Here is an 18672-nt window from a genome sequence, read left to right on the forward strand (position 1 = left end):
GTTTGTTTTTTTTTTGTTTTTTTTTTTTTTTATGGCATCACGCCTCCTACATCATAATGGGTGTGTGTGACCTGAAAAGAAGTCAGACAGGTCGAACCAATATCCGCGCAATGACTCCTAACCGGATATTTTCTGACTGATACTGAGGAACCTCGTGTTTTTTACGCTTATTCTGCGTGGGAAACTAATTATTTTAAAACCAGTAGAGGTATTTTTCGTCATTTAAATCAGACAGGATAAGACAGAGCAGACAGGTATGGCACAACAAGCTGCAACATGACTGGTGATGAACTCCTGTGCGTAAGAGCTGGAACGAGCGGAGCACAAGGCGGTGAAGTCAGACTGTTCCATGATTTTCGGAGTCATGGACGTGTTTTGGGTTAATAGTACCAATAGTAAAGTGTATTTGAATGTGTTTTGTGCGCAAATGTGCGCTCGGCGGAGGATGCCGGCGGCTCTGTGGCACACTGGACTCCTGCTCAGCTTCCTGTGTATGTGCGCCTGTCTGGGTAAGATGACTGTCTGGTCATGTAGATCACATACTGAGGTGAGGAGTCACAACTCTGATTTTACATGCGTTTGTTTGTCTTGCTTCTACAGGGGAGGACTGTGTTCTTGGTATAGTGGGACGCCCGGTGTCTCTGCCCTGCTTTTACCCTGACTTACTAACTTTAGCGAATTATTCCATTGAGTGGAGGAGAGAGGATGAAGTGGTGCTCAGATCAGTGTGGGAAGAGGATGGAAACATTCAGATATGGAGCATGAACAGAGCCACGGTCCACACTGATGCTACACAAACTGGAAACTTCTCTCTGGAGCTGCCAGAAGCTGATCCCAAGCAGGACAACGTTTCTTACAGTTTTTTCATCATTTCAGGGGAGAATCAGAGGTCGCTGGTGTGCAAAGTGTGTCTCAGGATAGCAGGTCAGTGCCAAAGACAAAGATAGATGGATAGATAGATAGATAGATAGATAGATAGATAGATAGATAGATAGATAGATAGATAGACTACCGCTCAAAAGCTTGGATCCACCCAGACAATTTCATGTTTTCCATGAAAACTCACACTTTTATTCATGTGCTAACAAAATCGCACAAAGGTTTTGTAATCATCAATTAGCTTTTCAACACCATTAGCTAACACAATGTAGCATTAGAACACAGGAGAGATGGTTGATGAAATGTTCCTCTGTACCCCTATGGAGATAGCCCATTGAAAATCAGCCGTTTCCAGCTACAATAGTCATTTACCAGATTAACAATGTCTAGACTGTATTTCTGATTAATGTTATCTTCATGAATAAAACTGCCTTTCTTTCAAAAATAAGGACATTTCTAAGTGACCCCAAAACTTCAAATGGTAGTGTATATAATCACACAAATGACATGTAAGAAAAATAAGGTGCAAATCATGCTGGGAGAAGAACCAAGTTCAGGTACAAAAAGAGAGGATAAGACAATAAAATACGATATAAGCACACAGAATAAGGAACTCTTGTCTTTGCTGGTTGTTTGCAGCCAGTTTCAGCTTCCCAGACCTCCACAGGGAAGAAGCAGTCGAGGGCCAGGAGACGTCCTTCCACTGTCAGTCCAGCGGCGGTTACCCTCAACCTGTAGTCTACTGGCTCATCAACGACACCGATGAGCCCCCCGAAGGCTCAGTGAGGACCCTGGCAGCATCGCTCACCGACTCCCGCCTCTACAACATCACCAGCCACCTGACGGTCAACATTTCCAGAGACTCCAGCGTGACGTGCATCATAGAGAACCCGTCCATGAATGAGACGCAGACGTCCACCAGCTGTGAGTCGTTTTGTTTGAGTCGTTTTTGTTTATTCGGTAAGACTTCAACACACAGAGGCAGGTCACTAATTTGTGATTCTGGTTCAGACGGAACGCCCAGCGGCCCCGTGGTGAGCCGAGCCTCCGAGGCCATGTGGATCTTCAGCACGGCTCTGTGTGCGGTGGTGGGCGTCTTGGTGATAGTGGGGGTTTGGTACCAGATCCACCTGGACCGGATCAGTAAGAGGAAGAAGAAGGAATACCAGCAAACACAGAGAGGTGGGCCGGTCACACACACACCATAAAGAGTTTTTATCTGTCACTTCATTTCCTAAAAAGTCCAGTAAACAGAAAATCTAGAACAAATGTTAAGTACGAGAAGACAGAGTTTAACACCTTCTGTTTTCATGTCAGCCTTAACACAACCCAACATTTCTTGTCCTTAAAGTGGGAATATTACAGAGATCAAAGTTGTTCTCTACCTTGTGTGTATCTTAGTGTTTTTTTTAAAGTGCTCAAAAGCTGCATTTGACAAAAGCACATTAAGCTGTCATCTAGTGTTTTATACAAAGACTGCAACTAAAACAACTTAAAAGCTGGAAAATTACCACAAAAACAGCCAAAATTGTCACAAAAAAACAAAATCACCCCAAAAAGAGCCAAAACCTTTGAAAGGTTCAACTATGCCAGGAAACCCTCCAAAATCACCACAAAACATGTGAAATTGCAATAAAAATGCAAATTCAGCTCAAAAAACTTATATAATCACCCCAAAAAGAGCTCAGATGACCATGAATGGGTCAAATACGTCAACAGAAACACCCAAAATAACCACAAAGAGAAAATATTACATAAAAATAAAAATATGGTATATTTTTGTTGTATGTTTAAGTGGTATTTTGTCTAGTAAATGTGTGCAATTGAATCATAATAATATTTTATATTTGCACTTTCCATCATAATAGAAGCCATGGTAAAAAAAAAAAAAAGTACCTAAATCTGTATCAGCAAAGGCAGTCAGCCAAGAACAAGTTGGAAAATACCAGAAAAAAATTGAACATCGTGCATCTTTACTTTTTTGCCTTTATCTACATAAAATAAGGCTCTACCAAAAATATAATGTCCAATATATTTTTTAAATCTGTAACAGGATCTAAATCAGGTTAAATATCTTGTGGTTAAAAGAACCAATAAGAGCAATGAATCATAAAAAGCACCATTATTGGTCATTGATTGACTTTTTGTTGAAATTGAACAAACTTTGGTTGAGAAAATACAATTTACACAGCACTTGTATTTCCTTTATAGAGGCCAAATAAGTACTCAAATCCATCCCTTAGTATAAATACAGAAACTCAATGTTAAGTGGGTCTAACCAAGAAGCTATTATAGATTATACAGAGAGAGTGTTTCCAAATTAAAAATGTTTTTGTGACTGAAATGCATTTTTTCCCCATCAGGATACAAAAGACGACGTCGGTACAAAGAGGAAGCTGAAATGATGAGACAGGAGTCAAAGGAGACAGACGTGTGAAATTCTGAATCTATGAACTGTCACTTTTTATTTTTCAGCCGCAAGGCAACAAAGCACTGATATGTAAATATGTATTTGTTATGGTCACCACTTAAATATTCAGTCAGGCGGGTTTCACATACAGTGGTGGAAAAAAAAGTTTTCAAACACTCTTGAAATTTTATACAATCTCAAAATATTTGTGTAAAAATCTTTTTTTGTGTCTCAAAAGGTGTGGCTGCATTAGACAGACACAAAAAAACACAAATGATATTTTTTTTATTTTTTGTGAAAAACTAACAAAACTAAATTCTACCAAAATGACTCAATACTCAAATTTTCTTGTTTTTGTGGAGCCAATCAAATGTAAGTTTTTAATGGCTTTTTTAAGGATTTGTTTAGTATTATTGCTGTTATTGTACTAAAAGAAACTGCACTTGAAGACCAAGAGTGATTCTTAATGCAATATTTCCGAACACTTTTTCCACCACTGTAAGTTCAGTTCTGGGGCATCAGTTTATGTTCAGTGATCACTTTTTCTCCTCACACAGGGTTGTTGTATTTCAACTTTTAATAAAGATTCTCAAACCAACTGCGGAAACTTTTTTAACATTTCACCTCATAGACCCGTTAATGATCAGTGGAAAAGCAAACACTTTCTTTAGGCTTTAAATCTCTGAAGCCAAAATAAAGAAAATCATAAATTAAACAAAATGAACAAAAAGACAAAAAAAAGAAGTCAAACACGTCTGTAGAAACAAAAAGGTTTCTATAGACGTGAAAGATTCCAGTAAGAACAACTTGCACTAAAAATGGAGGCATTTTTTTTAAAAAATTGAGCGCGTCAAAAAAAATGGAGGTAAATTTTCACGTTTAACTGTTACCTGAAATGATTAACGACTTAATTTCTCACCTAAAGTCAGCAGTTTTCTTGAGGGGTTTCAGAGCTACACATAAAAAACTCAGTTCCTTTCCTAAGAAGTGAGTCTGCAGCTTTACTGCTCTCAAATCATGCAACAATGATTGTCCGAACTGCAACTTGTTTCCACAACTATGAGTCTCAACATTCTGCAGCAGAGATCTGTTGCAGTGTTTTGTGTTGTGCCTTTGCTTCTCCTTGTTCCTGTTCCCCATCTGTTAACTGAGATTATAATGCTGGTAATTTCCTTCGATTTTTTGATTCTTTGAAGCTGGTTTAAAATGAAGCTGGAATCCTTTAACAGTCAAATATCAATGGTTCACATTTTTAGAGATACAATGAAAGACTGATAATTGTAGATGACAAAATAGGTCAGTCAGAAACTGGTATAATCTGTTTATGTAATTATTATTCATCATTATACATGATAAAATATAAAACAACATTTTTAAAGATTCTGACAAATGAGGTCTGAACATGTGGTATTTAAAGGTCCAGTGTGAACGATTTAAGAGGCTCTTCCTGCAGAAATTGAACATAATATTCAGAATCGTGCTTTCATTGGTGTATAATTATCTGAAAGAGGGAAGTGCTGTGTTTTCGCTAAACTACAATGAGCCCTTTGTGTCTACAGAGTTCTCCATTTCTCTACAGTCACCCAGATCTGAAAACAAAACACTGACTTTAAAGACAGACTTTCACATTTCTAGTGGTCAATGAAAGTTCTCCTACATGCTTGGATGAGGGAGAGTAAGGCAAGAGGTTATTCATTTGGTTGTAATTTCATTACATTAACAAAGGTCCTATGTGGAAGAACATGGAGTGCATGCTGTATATCAAAGCTAAGCATTTAGAGGGGTTTTCCATGGCAGTAATCTCTTCCTGCCTTAAAATGGATTAAATGTAACTCTACACTGTTGCTTCTTCTCTAATGTTCAGGTCCATTCAAAACAGAATTTATTTGCTCACTGAAACTGATTAGAAAAAATAATAGATGACTCATTTTACTGGAAATTGTAGGAACATTATGTAGCACAACGTTTTGCAAAACAGCAGTAAAATGCAGAAATGAGACTGTCATCCACCAATGTACTTCCCCAGTGTGTGCTGGGAGGGACACGCCTTCCTCATGCAACACAAGATCTGCCTTTAGCTGGTCAAATGAACGAAGCGCACCAGAACTTCACCCAATCGATCCTCAATCGACTTTCAAAGAATCAAATCATCTGGACGAGAATTAACGTACAGTTCAGCGTGAATCATTTCAGCCACAGTTGGCGAACAGGACCACAGGTGACAGCGCTCAGCCTGATCCTTCCTGTGTTGACGTCACAGCGTAGAGGTCGTCCCGCCGCTGAGCTGTGATCGGAATCTGCTGCCGGATGTCGGACAAATACTGCAGATCTGGAGACGAGAGACACATGCAGAGAGGTTCAGTACAAAATAGGAATATAAAGAAGGCGACTGGATATCACTAAAATGTCAATGAAATAACCGTCCAAATTTAAAAACAACCACCTTCTAATCAGCCAAACAAAAATAACATGAGTTTATTCAAAAATAGTTTTGATTGTGTTCTTTTTATTAAGTTGAGATAATCATGACAGATATTACTTTTTTGGCAATATATTAAATTTTATATCAAAAACACCTCTCAAGGAAGTGTGTTAATTCCAGATCACATGACCTGCTCCACATGATGTCATTTCCTCCTGAAGAAAAGACTGGAAGACTCCAAGCCTTTCTGAGTTATTTAATATAAAGTAGTGTGTGAGTCAAGTGTGGATTTATGGCATGCCAACAGGTTTACTAAAATATCTTTATGAATAAGTTTCAATTTTACTGGTATTGTATATATAATATTTTAGCAGAATCTTTCTCTAAAAATGCCATGTGGTGTTTGGCTACAGGCGGCCATGTTGATTTTAGAACTGAAAACAGCAAAAATGTCAACTATGTTACAGAAAGTTCTGCAACTATATATTGACCCAGATGCTCCTACTGCGTCTATTGCTTGTGCTGTTAGTGCACTGTAATGCTGTAGATGTACGAGTAGACAGTCAACAACAGCATACTCTGGTTTATTAACTACCACAACTACCCCTGACTTGCTGTTATTCTGTCCAGTCTCAACAACAGCAAATTAGTTCTTCTCATGCAAAAATGAAACTCTTGTACAGTCCAGAGTCCCATCTTTCCATTTATGTTGATCACAATCTGATCAAATGTGTCTCAGATATCACACCAGACACGAGCAAACAGCTGATACGACGCTGAGTCGGCGAAACAACAAACGGCGTCAAAGCATCGCTGTCAAGAAGCGATGAATGGAAGAAGTTTTAATGTGACAGGAGTCCACCTACGGTCTGCAGAGACGCAAACAGCTCTTCTACTCACCGATGTCGGCGTAAATAATGGCTTCCTCTGGTCCTGCCTTGGAGACGACTTCTCCCCTGTAAGAACAGAGAGCGACAATCACAAATCTGCACCTGAAATATCAGCACGAGATGTAGTCGGACAGCGAAGGTTTAGGATCAACATCAAATGTCACTGAAGCTCTTTTCTCACAGGACTAGTGGTCTGTGTTTCATGCATCCATACGGGATAAGCAAAGTCTGGATTTTACTCACATTTACTGACAGTATGCACAGATATGACATTAATAGGCTACTGCATAATAACTGCATGAATCTCCTGAATATGCACTGAAAATGCTTCCAACTTTCATATATAATTGCCAACGCAGCCCTCATAGTTCTCAAGCACAAATAAGGACAAGAAATGCGCAGAAAGAACAAAAAATCCTGCCAAATAAACTAAAACTCAAACAAAAAACACAACCCCAAATCATCGAGGTGCAGATTGACATGCTGTTAATTAAATATTATACGGTGTACTGCTAAATACAGTTGTTTGGGAAAGTCTGGGCTTCCCTTAGCAACATACTAATTTTGTTGTTTTTTTTTAAGTGAAAAGATGTCAATATAACGGCTGCAGCAAACACAACTTTAAAAAAAGCCTTTTCAGATGTTAATGCATCACTACAGTTTATTCATGACCTTAAAATAGGCTAAAATGAAACACTAATTGCAGCAGGTGCAAAAGTTTGGCCACCCTCCCTGCAGAGCTGCTGCTTGGAATTACCAACTGATGACATTTTCAGATCTGATTCCTCAAACCTCGTGGTGACACTAAACAACCACCGTCTGCTCGAAGCGACGGACTGAGAATCTAAATATGTGAACTGATGCTTCCAAGACAAAGACAGATGAAGCAAATTTCACAGTTTGAAATGTCACTAAGGAAAGGCATTTAAGTGGGACTGTGGACGTCAAGATCTGGAAGAGCAAGAAAACTTTCAGGTTTAACGGCAGAGGAGCCGCAGGAAAGTTCAGGCGACACTAGAGGTGGAGCTGTTCCACTTCATTTCCATTTCATGAAAGCTAATTGTTAAACATGGAGGTGGAAACATTCTGCTTTGGGTTCCTGTAGCAGCCAGTGGAACAGAAAACGTTGCACTGACATAGAGAAGAATGAATTCCACTAAATATCAGCAAACTCAGGATTCAGCCAGCGGAGAAACTGACAAGAATCTGGCTTCAAGATTAATACTCCGACATTAGTATAACACAAACTGCCACACTGAAAATATGTGAGGAGATTTAAAAAATGCTACGTGCGTTTGATACCCTAAAAATAGCACAGAACTTGAAGTGAACTGCAGGAAGAGTGTGTGAAAATAAACAGGAACAGAGCAACTCAGCTGGTTACAGAAAGCATGTGCACGCTTTGATATCTGCCAAACTGAGGCCACAACATGCTGGCTTTATACGATAAGAAAACGTTCGCTCAGAATGCTACAGTTACTTGCAGGATTTTCCTTCACATTGGACCTACAAATTTGTCTACTGGGGAACATTACAACCATTAAAGCACATTTTAAGAACTCCCAGAAGAGATTTTTTGAAAGGTTGATGCTAGAGGTACGGACCCGTACCCGTAGCATCTGTACTAGAGGTACGGACCGTTAAGGTCACTGAAGAGCTGGCGCCGGTTAACTACTATTTGCTGCACATTACAGGCAGTTTATATGAATGACTTTGACGGCGAACATTGTATAATTTAACTAAAAATACACCGTCTCCTCTCACACTTTACGTAGACAATGTAGTTTTTACGCTTTTAGACGCCGTGTCTAAATTGTTTGAAGTCCAGTTCCTATTAATTAGTTTACCGCGTTCAGTGGTGGAATCGGCAGACGAACTCCATTGCAAATGTTCCCATTTAATTTCGGACGCTAATTTACAAGATAAAATTAAGGATGTCGAATATGAAACAAACACTCCTGAATGGTGAGGAGCAGCTCTTTAATTCGGCATGAATTAAAAAACCCCACAAACTCGATTTACTGTGATATTGTGAGATTTGTTTGTGGTGATGTAAATTAGCCATTCAACAGAGTCCGCTAACATTAAAGTGACTGTGATAGGGTCTGTGTTGACAGACGCAGAAAATACGTCAGGGTTTTGTTTAGGTTGTTAATATGTAATAGTCTGTCGCTACTTTTGAAGGTAAAAAAATACTTGTAGTTTGCTGGCTGTTAGTTCCGCCATTCATTCCGCAGATTCACCTCGAATCACAGAAGCGCCTTCATCAGCTTAGCCGGCTCATTAATATCTATGGGAGACGCCAGTGTTTACAAATAGTGACGTCACGAAGTCACGTGATTACGGCGCTGGTTGGCAAGAGGAACCAGAGGAACAATGGCTGATGATAGCAATGCGAACTATCCTTTCGTGAAATTGTCCGATTATGCTCAATCCTTATCACCTGAGGCCCGACAAATATACGTGAGTAAGCTGAGACATCAGGGAAACAGTAAAACCTTGCCAGACCCCTACAATTTGAAGACTGGGCGGGTTGACGATCCTTCATTCTGGCCGGACATTTCCTTCACCGACATTTATTTTTGATTGATTGACACCGCTGGGCAGTTCACCCACCCAAAAATATATAATTATGAATTAAAAATAATATATCTTCTGTTAATCTTCAACAAGATGTCAAAGAAACGTCAAGAAGTTGCTGTATTTTTTGTCTCCAGTATGGCTTCTATGTAACAGTAACAGACGCACAGCATTGGTGATCGAAAATAGGACAATTCTAAAAAACGATCGCTAGACACATACAGAAACACATATGGTTACAAATAGGAGGCTACTGGCTTAAGGAGATGTTATTGAATATGCTTCATTCGACTTTAGTATACTTTCATCGCCTAAAAAGCGATCGGTAACACATGACAACACTGAACCAAACCAAAAGTGTAGAGATCGCTTCACGCGAAGGATGCGACACAAAATCAATATCTTTTGGTAAATACGCTCAAAGTTAGACATACTAAACATGCTAAACTGTTGAATAGTTTACCTGAAGAAAAGTGGGAGCCACAAACACGATCTCTGCTGCTTACTGGGGTACAATTTTTCCTGTTGATGGCTTTAGCCACCGCCATCTTCTCTCTCCTGACATCGGTATTCGGTGAAATTTCAAGCCTGATCCCTTCTCAAAACGCTTCGTACAACCAACAACTACACACGCTATTACCACTGTGGTAAATACATGAGCAATTTCATTCATGAAAAGCGATAACTTTACGTATTTGTTTCAAACCCGATACCGTTCTCGTAGCAAGCCGTTATGTTACTGCCTGTTCTTGCCAACCAGTAGCAGTCTTGTACCACGTGACCATAGCAAATGACGACACGCTGGCGTCTCCCATATCCGTCGGATTATAATATGTATGTCCGTCGGATTAACAGCCAATCACGAAGCTCGTTCATCAGCCGGCTCATTAATATTTATGTACGGCTCATTAATATTTATGTTAAGGGAAAGTGCCGTATCCATAGGCCACAGGCTACGGGTACGGGTCCGTATCTGTGGACACTACCTTTTTGAAATAGCTTTGTGCACTGCCAGTGGTGACATGGAAGTCTGACTCCCATCTCCCCACTACTACATGGTTAATGGAAATGAACAGCTGTATCCCACTCGAAAAGATTATGTACACTCTAAGAAACGAATACACCACCTTTCTGAAGATTTGGCAGCCCTGCTTGACCTACATTGACATTCTGCGAACACCTTTATCAGACTTATAAAAACACCACGAGAAACCTGTATGAGCCAGGATTATTTACGCTGCCTCTTACTTTATCTTCTATTTTTCCCATTACTTTGATTATTACCTACTCATTTTGAGTCTTATACTCTTTTAGTTTGTGGAACAATTCTACAGTTACTGCTTGACTTTGTTTATGAATAACAAAAAGTGCATTCACATCTGGAAAAGGGTTCTTTTTATTGTGGATTTAGTGCAAGGATTGTATTTAGTTTTCCATATAACTGTGATAACTTACACAACTGAATATAGAGCAGTTCAGCAGCACAATGGTACTTAAAAGCTCATACATCTGTAATAATAATAATCAAATGATAAAATCCACTAATCGGCCCCAACATTAAAACCCCAGATCTATGATGCCAGCAGCACATTTTTGAAGTACTGACTTGTTTTTCCAGCACATCCTATAAACGCTTGATGGAATTAACAATGTTTGACCTGAATTTGGGGTCCAGGTCATCACCTTGGACTCATGAGGACGAGGACATGGTCCGCAGCTATTTTTCGGTAGGTGTAATGTGTCACCATAACATCCACATGAATGCACAATTTTAATGCTCAGAGCAACATCCTGCCTACATCATTTGGCTTCCACCCAGAATGCATCCTGCTGTCATTTAATGATGCAGACCAGATTAGGTTTTTTTCATTGCTTCATGGTTCGATTCTGTTGCTCACCCAGCAGCTCTGTTGGTGAGTTCTGACACCTCTTCTCTATAGCAGCATCAAGGTTTTCAGCCGTTCATGCAACAGCAGCTTTTAAGTTAGATTAGACCACAATGGTCCAGGCTTCACTTCCCACACAAATCTAGGAGAGCTGGGTGTCCATGACCGGCTGTCCTTCCTTGGACCACTTTTGGTACTAAACACCAGGAACAGCCTGCTCTGACCCAGCTGTCTAGTCATCAGAGTTTGTCAAAGTCACTCAGATCCTCACGCTGCTCATTTTTCCTGCTTTAATCAACTTCAAGACTCTGGCTGTATTTCCAAATTGTACACTTTTTCTCTTTACTTTAAGTACGTATTGAAGCTGCCCTCACAAAGTTTGCTCTGTTTTTATGCATACAGCTGGGACTTACTACTTTGCTATAATATTACACCATAACATTTGACTGTCGCAGTCTGTAAAGTGAAATAAGCTGTTATCTGTCTGTGCACGCTCGCCGGCTCAAGCTTGTTTATACTTACACAGGACATCGGCATCATATGTAACAGAACTGCACAGAGGATTGTGGGTTAAAATGTCCAGGAAAAAAAAAACACACAAAGGCCTATAAACTGAAAAGTCTGACAGGATGTAGTAAGAAATCCTGGAAATTGTGGCATATTACGTTGGACATACTGTACATTGGGACATTTTATTTTATTTTAAGGTATACTACATAGTAGCATTAATACTGGAACACACCCTGAGTGTTCATGTGCTGCCTAATACGCTCCACCCTTTGACAGAAGCCATTGTAATAAGATAATTAGCGGATTTAACTTCATCTGTCAGTTGTTCTAATGTTGTGGCTGACTGGTGTACACACCTACATTACTCTCACAGAGAACAAATTCAATACTGCAGTGTTTGGTAGTTTTATCTTGCTGATGCTATATCAGAACCAGAATTCAGAACTTATACTAAACAGATATTATCTTGAGGAATACCTGAATACTGTTGGTTTTACTGACACAAGTGAACTCCCTTCAAACTCTTGCATCTTTGGAACACCCTCCTGGTCTTACTCCTTTTTGTTAATTATAAGATAATCCTTTATTGCTCCCCATGTCAGGGGAAATTTCCTGTGTTACAGCAGCAACATACAGTAAATAATTATAATAAAAATATATACAATATATACAAGAATGAAGGATGAAAATGAATAAATAAAGTATTACTACACTATAAATGTGTTCATACCATCACATCTATGCCTCCAATAGTAAATGTCTTGTTTTCTTACCAGGGGTTTACAACAGTGCTGTGACCCCAGGCCACATAGGAGGCACTTTCATCTCTGGCAGGTGATGCCGTGGCCACGTACACTTGGTTATCAAGCGCCCTGCAGAGGACACAATAACATTATGTTTAATTATGAAGCAGTTAAATGTAGCTCAAGAATCTTTTTGTTTTTCTTCTAGTTTGGGAAAACCCCCAAAAATACACTTGATTAATATTTATCACATCGTTGTCAATGAATGAATAAACATCATCTTAAGCAGCTGTGATGCAAATTATTATTAGGAAATCAATGTATCTATTAAATATGATTATACAACTACACATTGTTGTAAAGCATGATCTTCTAAATCTGACGTATTATTCTTGTAATAGAACTATAATAATCCCCAAAAAAGGAAACTGGAGCTAACGTGCATGAAAATTCGACATGCTGCTTGGATTTATTCAACGCTGCAGCTTCTGAACATCAGTCAGGATCACTTTCACCTGGAAATAACCCTGACAGGATATTAACTTCCTTCCATGGATGAGAAAATCTACTTTAGATGGTTAAAAATTCTCATATTGAACCTTGTTAATCACTTTTGAATCTCCACACGATCTGGCTCAACACTACAAATCTGAACTTTCACCACAACATTCTGCACCCTGAGCCCTGATATCTGGGAAAAAGTTACTGAAAAAAGGCCAAAGTCCAACCTCAATTTTGTGTTAAAGAATCATGCTTTTATGATTCAGCCCAAACACTCTTGAACAAACTTCTGTTTAATATCAGAACGTTTCAGTCAGTTTCTTCATTCAAAACCTTTCAAAAACCCTAATGAAGAGACAAGCCTTTGAAAAACGTTTTATTCTTTCTCTGACGCTCTGTTATTGCTCTGGTGTTTCATTTTCTACTTTTTAATATTTTATTGCTGTTTTCTAGTGAATATTTTAATTTTTGTAAAGTACCTTGTTCAGCCCAGTTCTGAAATGTGTTACAGCAATACAGACTATTATTATTATTATTAGTAGTAGTAGTAGTAGTATTGTTATTATTATTCCTTCTGCATCACTTTTCTTTAGATTAGGACAAAATGTTAACAGTAGCTAAAGTTCAGTTTGTTGCTTCCAGCTGTTTGCAGAAGTCTTTCCTCTGAGTCTATTAAAGACCTGCAGTTTCTAAAAACAGCAGGATCCAGCAATGTGGAACAGCAGCAGTAACTCCATTAAAAACTTATAATCATAAATTATTCCTGAGCTGAAGACAGGATGGATTAGGATCTAGCAGCAGGTCACACTGTGTACTTATCTTCACAGTTTACAAGCTGCAGTTGAATTATTTGTTCCACAGCAGCAGGTTGAGTCCTGAGCTCCCTCTCAGTTGTTGGGATGTTTTTATTTTACTGTTCCTAAAGTGGGACTCGGTGGTTTGCACCGTCGCCTTGCAGCTAGAAGATCCCAGTTCGCATCCTCATGTAGGATCTTTCTGCAGTTCTCTGGCTTCCTCCCACAGTCCAAAAACATGCAGGGGTTAATTGGTGATTCTAAATTGTCTGTAGGTGTGAATGTGAGTGTGACTGTCTCTATATGTAGCTCTGTGATAGACTGGTAAACTGTCCAGGGTGTCTCCTGCCTTCACCGTAAGTCAGCTGGGATAGACTCCTGCCCCTCTGCCACCCTAAAAAGTGGTGGATAGATAATGGATGGATGATTTCATTGGTGTATAATTGCCTGGAAATAAGACTCCAATTTTAAAAAAGTTTTAAGCTTTCTTGAGATAGTTCTTGACTTAATCTGCACAATAGGAGATGGAAACGCCTTCTTCTTCATCCTAAATCAGCTGGAATAAACTCCAGCCCCCCCGTGACCCTAATGAGGATTAAGCGGTGGATAGATAATGGATGGATAGATGTTCTTAATCACTAATGTTACATATCTGAAAAGGGTTTAATAAATTTAATATGTATGAAATTAATTCTCAAAAGATTTTTAGGACTGCTGACCTCCCCCTCTGCAGCAGCTCCCAGTGAGCCGGACCAGTCGTCATGTTGAAGGCTCCGGGGTAAACCAGCAGCTGGCAGCCTAAAGACAGAAAGACAAACCCAGTCGGATCTCCTATAAACGGCAACAACGGTACAACTGAAGCCATCTGATCAGTCGTTTCAGCCGCTCACCTTTCCTGCTGTAGATCTGTGCGAGCTCCGCAAACCGTATATCATAGCAAATCCCGACACCCACTTTACAAAACGCTGCAGGAGAAAGAAATCAGGTCAACAAGAAGCTCGTCCAGACTGCTGGGAACAAAGCAGCAGCTATGAGCTCCCACTCACGTGTTTCAAACATCGACAAACTGTTGCCTGGACTCAGCGTCTCCGATTCCTGGAAGCGGATTTTTCCCGGAACGTCGATGTCAAACAGGTGAATCTTGGAGGAGAAAACACGAGTCGGTTTAGAGGAACTTAATTTCTCCAGATAAACTCATGCTGTGGGTGATGCAGACCAACCTTCCTGTGTTTGAGAATCATCTCTCCATCAGGGCCAAACACTGTACAGCTGTTATACAACTTCCCACCGTCCTCTTCAGGGATGGATCCTGATGAACAACAAACCACATGGTTCATTTCTCCACTGTGTTTTTAGTTTGACATCCTCTATGTCACTGAATTTAGCCCCTTTTTAGCACCAGATGAATTTATTCAGCTGGGGGTAGAACTGCAAGCTATTATTCACCATCTATTTTGATACTCAAATAATTTAAATGAAAAAAAGCCACAACTGTGTTCTTGGTTCTTAAAAGGTAACATTTTTTCATTTTTTCCTTCCCTATGACAATAAATTTAATCTTTCTGTGAACAAAACAAGACACGTAAGGATGTCCTGAGCTATTTGATATTTTTCACAATTTTCTGACATTTTATAGACAAAAAAATGTACCGCTTAATCGAGTAAATAATACACAGATAATACAACAATGAAAGTAATAGGTGAGATAAGAGGTCAGACAGTAGTTTTCTTTCCTACGCGTGTCTTTAATGTTTCACCTCTTTTGATGCGACTCAAAACTGATAAACAAGAGAGAATTTTAGATTAAACTTCAACTCAGTTTGCCTTCATTTACAACCTTAGAAGCTTATTAATCTACTATATAATAAGCAGTCTGTTTGAGTGCTGACAGATAAAGCTTTTGCTGGTGCACAGAGAAAATAAAAACAGTCAAGCAGAAGCAACAAAGCAGTACAGGAAAAAAAAAAGCCTGATTGAATATTTGGAGGGGTATTTTCATGTGTGACATTCAGTGTTTACTGGCAGTTAAAGACATTTTATCTGACTGTTGTACCCAATTCTCTACTTTTTTTCTCCTATACTTCTCTAAACTACTGGGAACAAGTCAAAGGAAATTAATTTTATACTCCACAGCAGACACATGGGTAATAAATAACACTGAGTTTCTGTATTAACTCTGCTTCTGGTGGACAAAAGCTAAAAGTTCCCCACATTTATTCACAACAATCAGGCATTCAAGCCAATAATTATTCACCAACCACTTCATTACGTGCACTTTGCTACGACTGCTTGGACCCTATTTGCCTACATAAGACTGTGTGATTTTAACGAGTTGTTTAAGGTGAGTGTACATATCAGCAAAACGAGAAGTGGATTGAAAACTGATTTTATCTAATGTCTGGGATCCCTGAACTAAATGAGACCTCAAGGTGAAACATTTCTAAAACGTGGTCATACTACAAAGCCATTGTGAACATTTTTATGCGACTTCAAGATTCATAAAACAAGTTCTACTTCAGACACATTTCATTCATCTGTTCCATGTATGTAGGTCACTACAGCTACAGAAGCTTTCCTACCTCCCACTAGATACACCTTATTCTCCTTTGCTGCTTCTGACAGCACCTGAGTGGACTCTCCAGGGATCTTCTCAGCATATGAGGAGAAGAAGCTGGTCCCATATGGAGAGTTGAAGCATTCCTGTAAGTGACAGGTGAGAAACCAGGTGAGTTTCAGTCTCTTCGGATGCTGACTGTATATCTTCCCAGAGTTAACCGAGGAGTCTGAGGTGCATGACTGGCCACCTCCACAGAGACCTGGGTTGTGTGAGTTTGTGGATAGCTGGTGCTGACACTAATAGCATTAAACATTATTGTCTGCTTTCTATTTAGGCTAGGCTCCTGGTTCTGTGCATGCTGCCTCGCTGTTATGGCTTACTAATGGAACAGAGCAATGTTTAATTAAAATGGTTTCAACTGCAACCCCCACGACCCTAATGAGGACTAAGTGGTGTATAGATAATGGATGGATGCATGCTTCAACTGCACTTTGCCTTCAGTGAAATGTCTAAATATCTACGTGTTATAAAGTCACAAATGCCTCTTTAAATTTCGAGACAACAGGCCTCAGGACACAGACTTCTAAAGAGCTCCAACATCCTCCTATATAGAGTGAAAGACACACAACGTGAGAACAAAAAACAAATCCCACAGTTGGCCTTGTTTGAGGCTCTTTGCAGTGGTTTTGCATCCATTTGTGTTAATATTCTGTTTCATTTTAGTCATTGTCTTAATGATTTGTAGATGTTTTAAGTAATTTTATTCTCGCTTTAATTGTCTTCGTAGTCATTCTGAGTCTCTTGGTGGTTGTTGTCTCAGAATCTGTTTTATTGTCATCATGCAATGTACAATGAAACCGCACACAAATTCTCTCCTTATACACAGATAACAGAGTGATATGTAAAGAAATATGAAAATATAAATGAGTAGTGCAATAAATGAGGAGTGCAATACAAACAAGTAGTGCAGACAGACATTTTATAGAAATATAAATAAGTAGCGCAAAGTGATATTGGTGACACTTCTTGTGGAAAATTGCAAGTGATGTCTCTTTGCAGCTGTTGATCATTCTGAGTGTCTCTGTAGCCGTCTAGGTCATTTTAGATCTCTTGTAGTCCTTTAGGATCATGCTTAGTCTCTGATTAATTAATTATTTCAATTCTGTCTGTAGTTGATTTCATTTATTTTGCTCCTCCTTGTCATTACATTGTGTCTCTATGTGGTCACACAGAGGGCTCCATGCACCCAGGAGGTCCAGTATTTATGCTTCTATACTCTGCATCATCAAATGTCCTGACCATGGACATTCTGAATGAGAAGAAGCTGTATTAATGGCATTTGTGCTTCTACTACTATAATCAATATTACCCAAAAAATAAATGCTGTGCAAAGTTGTGTTCAAGGACTCCAAAGTAGTACACATGCTCCTGCTCACCGGCAGCAGCACCACCTGTCCTCCCCCTCCTGCAGCCTCCTTCACCAGCCTCCGGACTCTGCTTAGGTTGTCCGCTTTGACGCTGCTCACCTGCAGCTGGACCACCGCCAGACGGAACTCTGAGGAGACAAACAGCCGCTTCACTGACAAATGAGCAGCTCCAACGTTAAATGAAGGACGCTTTTTAAATATTATAGTCAGAAATTTAACATTAAAACGCCGCATTAATAAGGGAACTTTTTACTTACTGGACATTACTTTGGCTAAAGTTGACATGAACGCGGAGTTCAGTTCAGACCTCTGAGCTTCGGAGCAAAGAACATGTGATTCCGGGTGGCTGCTCGCTTTTCAATATAAGAGTCTGTAAATTCCCGACGCTGCTTGCTGACATAACAAGATCCAGTAAATCAAAATTCTGCGATGCTAAACAATAATAATTGTTGTTATAGGGTGTGAATCAGTTGTTATTCTTTATTAAGAGACTCTGTGACATATTTTGGCGCTCATGCGAAGGAGAGATCCTTTAATATGAAGTTTAGAGGCGGAGATACGTCACACGGGTGGATGTTGACCGACCAATCCGGTGTCCGTGAAAGATCTAGGACTTTCCTCATTAGTTAATAGTAAACACAAAACGCATATAGTTATGTCTAAAGGTATTTCTACTCTAGTCAGATTTCGATTTACCATTAATTTTTTTTCTTACCAATAGCTAGAAAAGACGTAGAGAAGTGGCAAAAATATGGTATGGCACTGTGTTAGCAATTGTAATGATACAATTGAATTATTTCTGTTTGTTATTTAGTTTGTTTCTTTGCATGGAATTGACTTATGATTTCAACTTATTAAAATTTAATGTCGCTGTACCATGTTTAAGGGAAAAGTAATGTTCTTCTTATAGTTTCTTTCATGACACACAACACGTGCAAATATTTTATTCTAAACTGAAAACATTGAGTTGGCAGGCAGCAATAAAACGGCATTTTAATATTTGAAATGGAAACAATAAAGCATGTTGTAAACTATCAAGTGCTTAAATTGCAATAGTGGTAAACAACTGCACA

At 39.2% G+C, this 18672-nt stretch overlaps 2 protein-coding genes across 2 annotated transcripts; one reads left to right on the forward strand and one right to left on the reverse strand.

Moving 5' to 3' along the window:
* Nucleotides 1-71: 71 nt before the first annotated feature.
* On the forward strand, nucleotides 72-3390 carry LOC110968975 (ICOS ligand-like). The gene is made up of 5 exons (XM_022218999.2): nucleotides 72-509; nucleotides 601-924; nucleotides 1519-1803; nucleotides 1891-2061; nucleotides 3243-3390. The coding sequence occupies exons 1-5, from the start codon at nucleotides 350-352 to the stop codon at nucleotides 3314-3316; spliced, it is 1014 nt and encodes a 337-aa protein (XP_022074691.1). The 5' UTR covers nucleotides 72-349; the 3' UTR covers nucleotides 3317-3390.
* Nucleotides 3314-17972, reverse strand: nit2 (nitrilase family, member 2). The gene is made up of 10 exons (XM_022218996.2): nucleotides 17857-17972; nucleotides 17609-17727; nucleotides 16195-16315; nucleotides 14836-14924; nucleotides 14662-14755; nucleotides 14506-14580; nucleotides 14335-14413; nucleotides 12351-12449; nucleotides 6612-6667; nucleotides 3314-5618 (listed from the first exon to the last, which is right to left on the reverse strand). Exons 1-10 carry the CDS (start codon nucleotides 17882-17884, stop codon nucleotides 5518-5520), a joined length of 861 nt encoding a protein of 286 aa, XP_022074688.1. The 5' UTR covers nucleotides 17885-17972; the 3' UTR covers nucleotides 3314-5517.
* Between the last annotated feature and the right edge of the window lie 700 nt (nucleotides 17973-18672).

This window comes from Acanthochromis polyacanthus, chromosome 4, assembly GCF_021347895.1.
Source record: "Acanthochromis polyacanthus isolate Apoly-LR-REF ecotype Palm Island chromosome 4, KAUST_Apoly_ChrSc, whole genome shotgun sequence".
NCBI lineage: Eukaryota > Metazoa > Chordata > Actinopteri > Pomacentridae > Acanthochromis > Acanthochromis polyacanthus.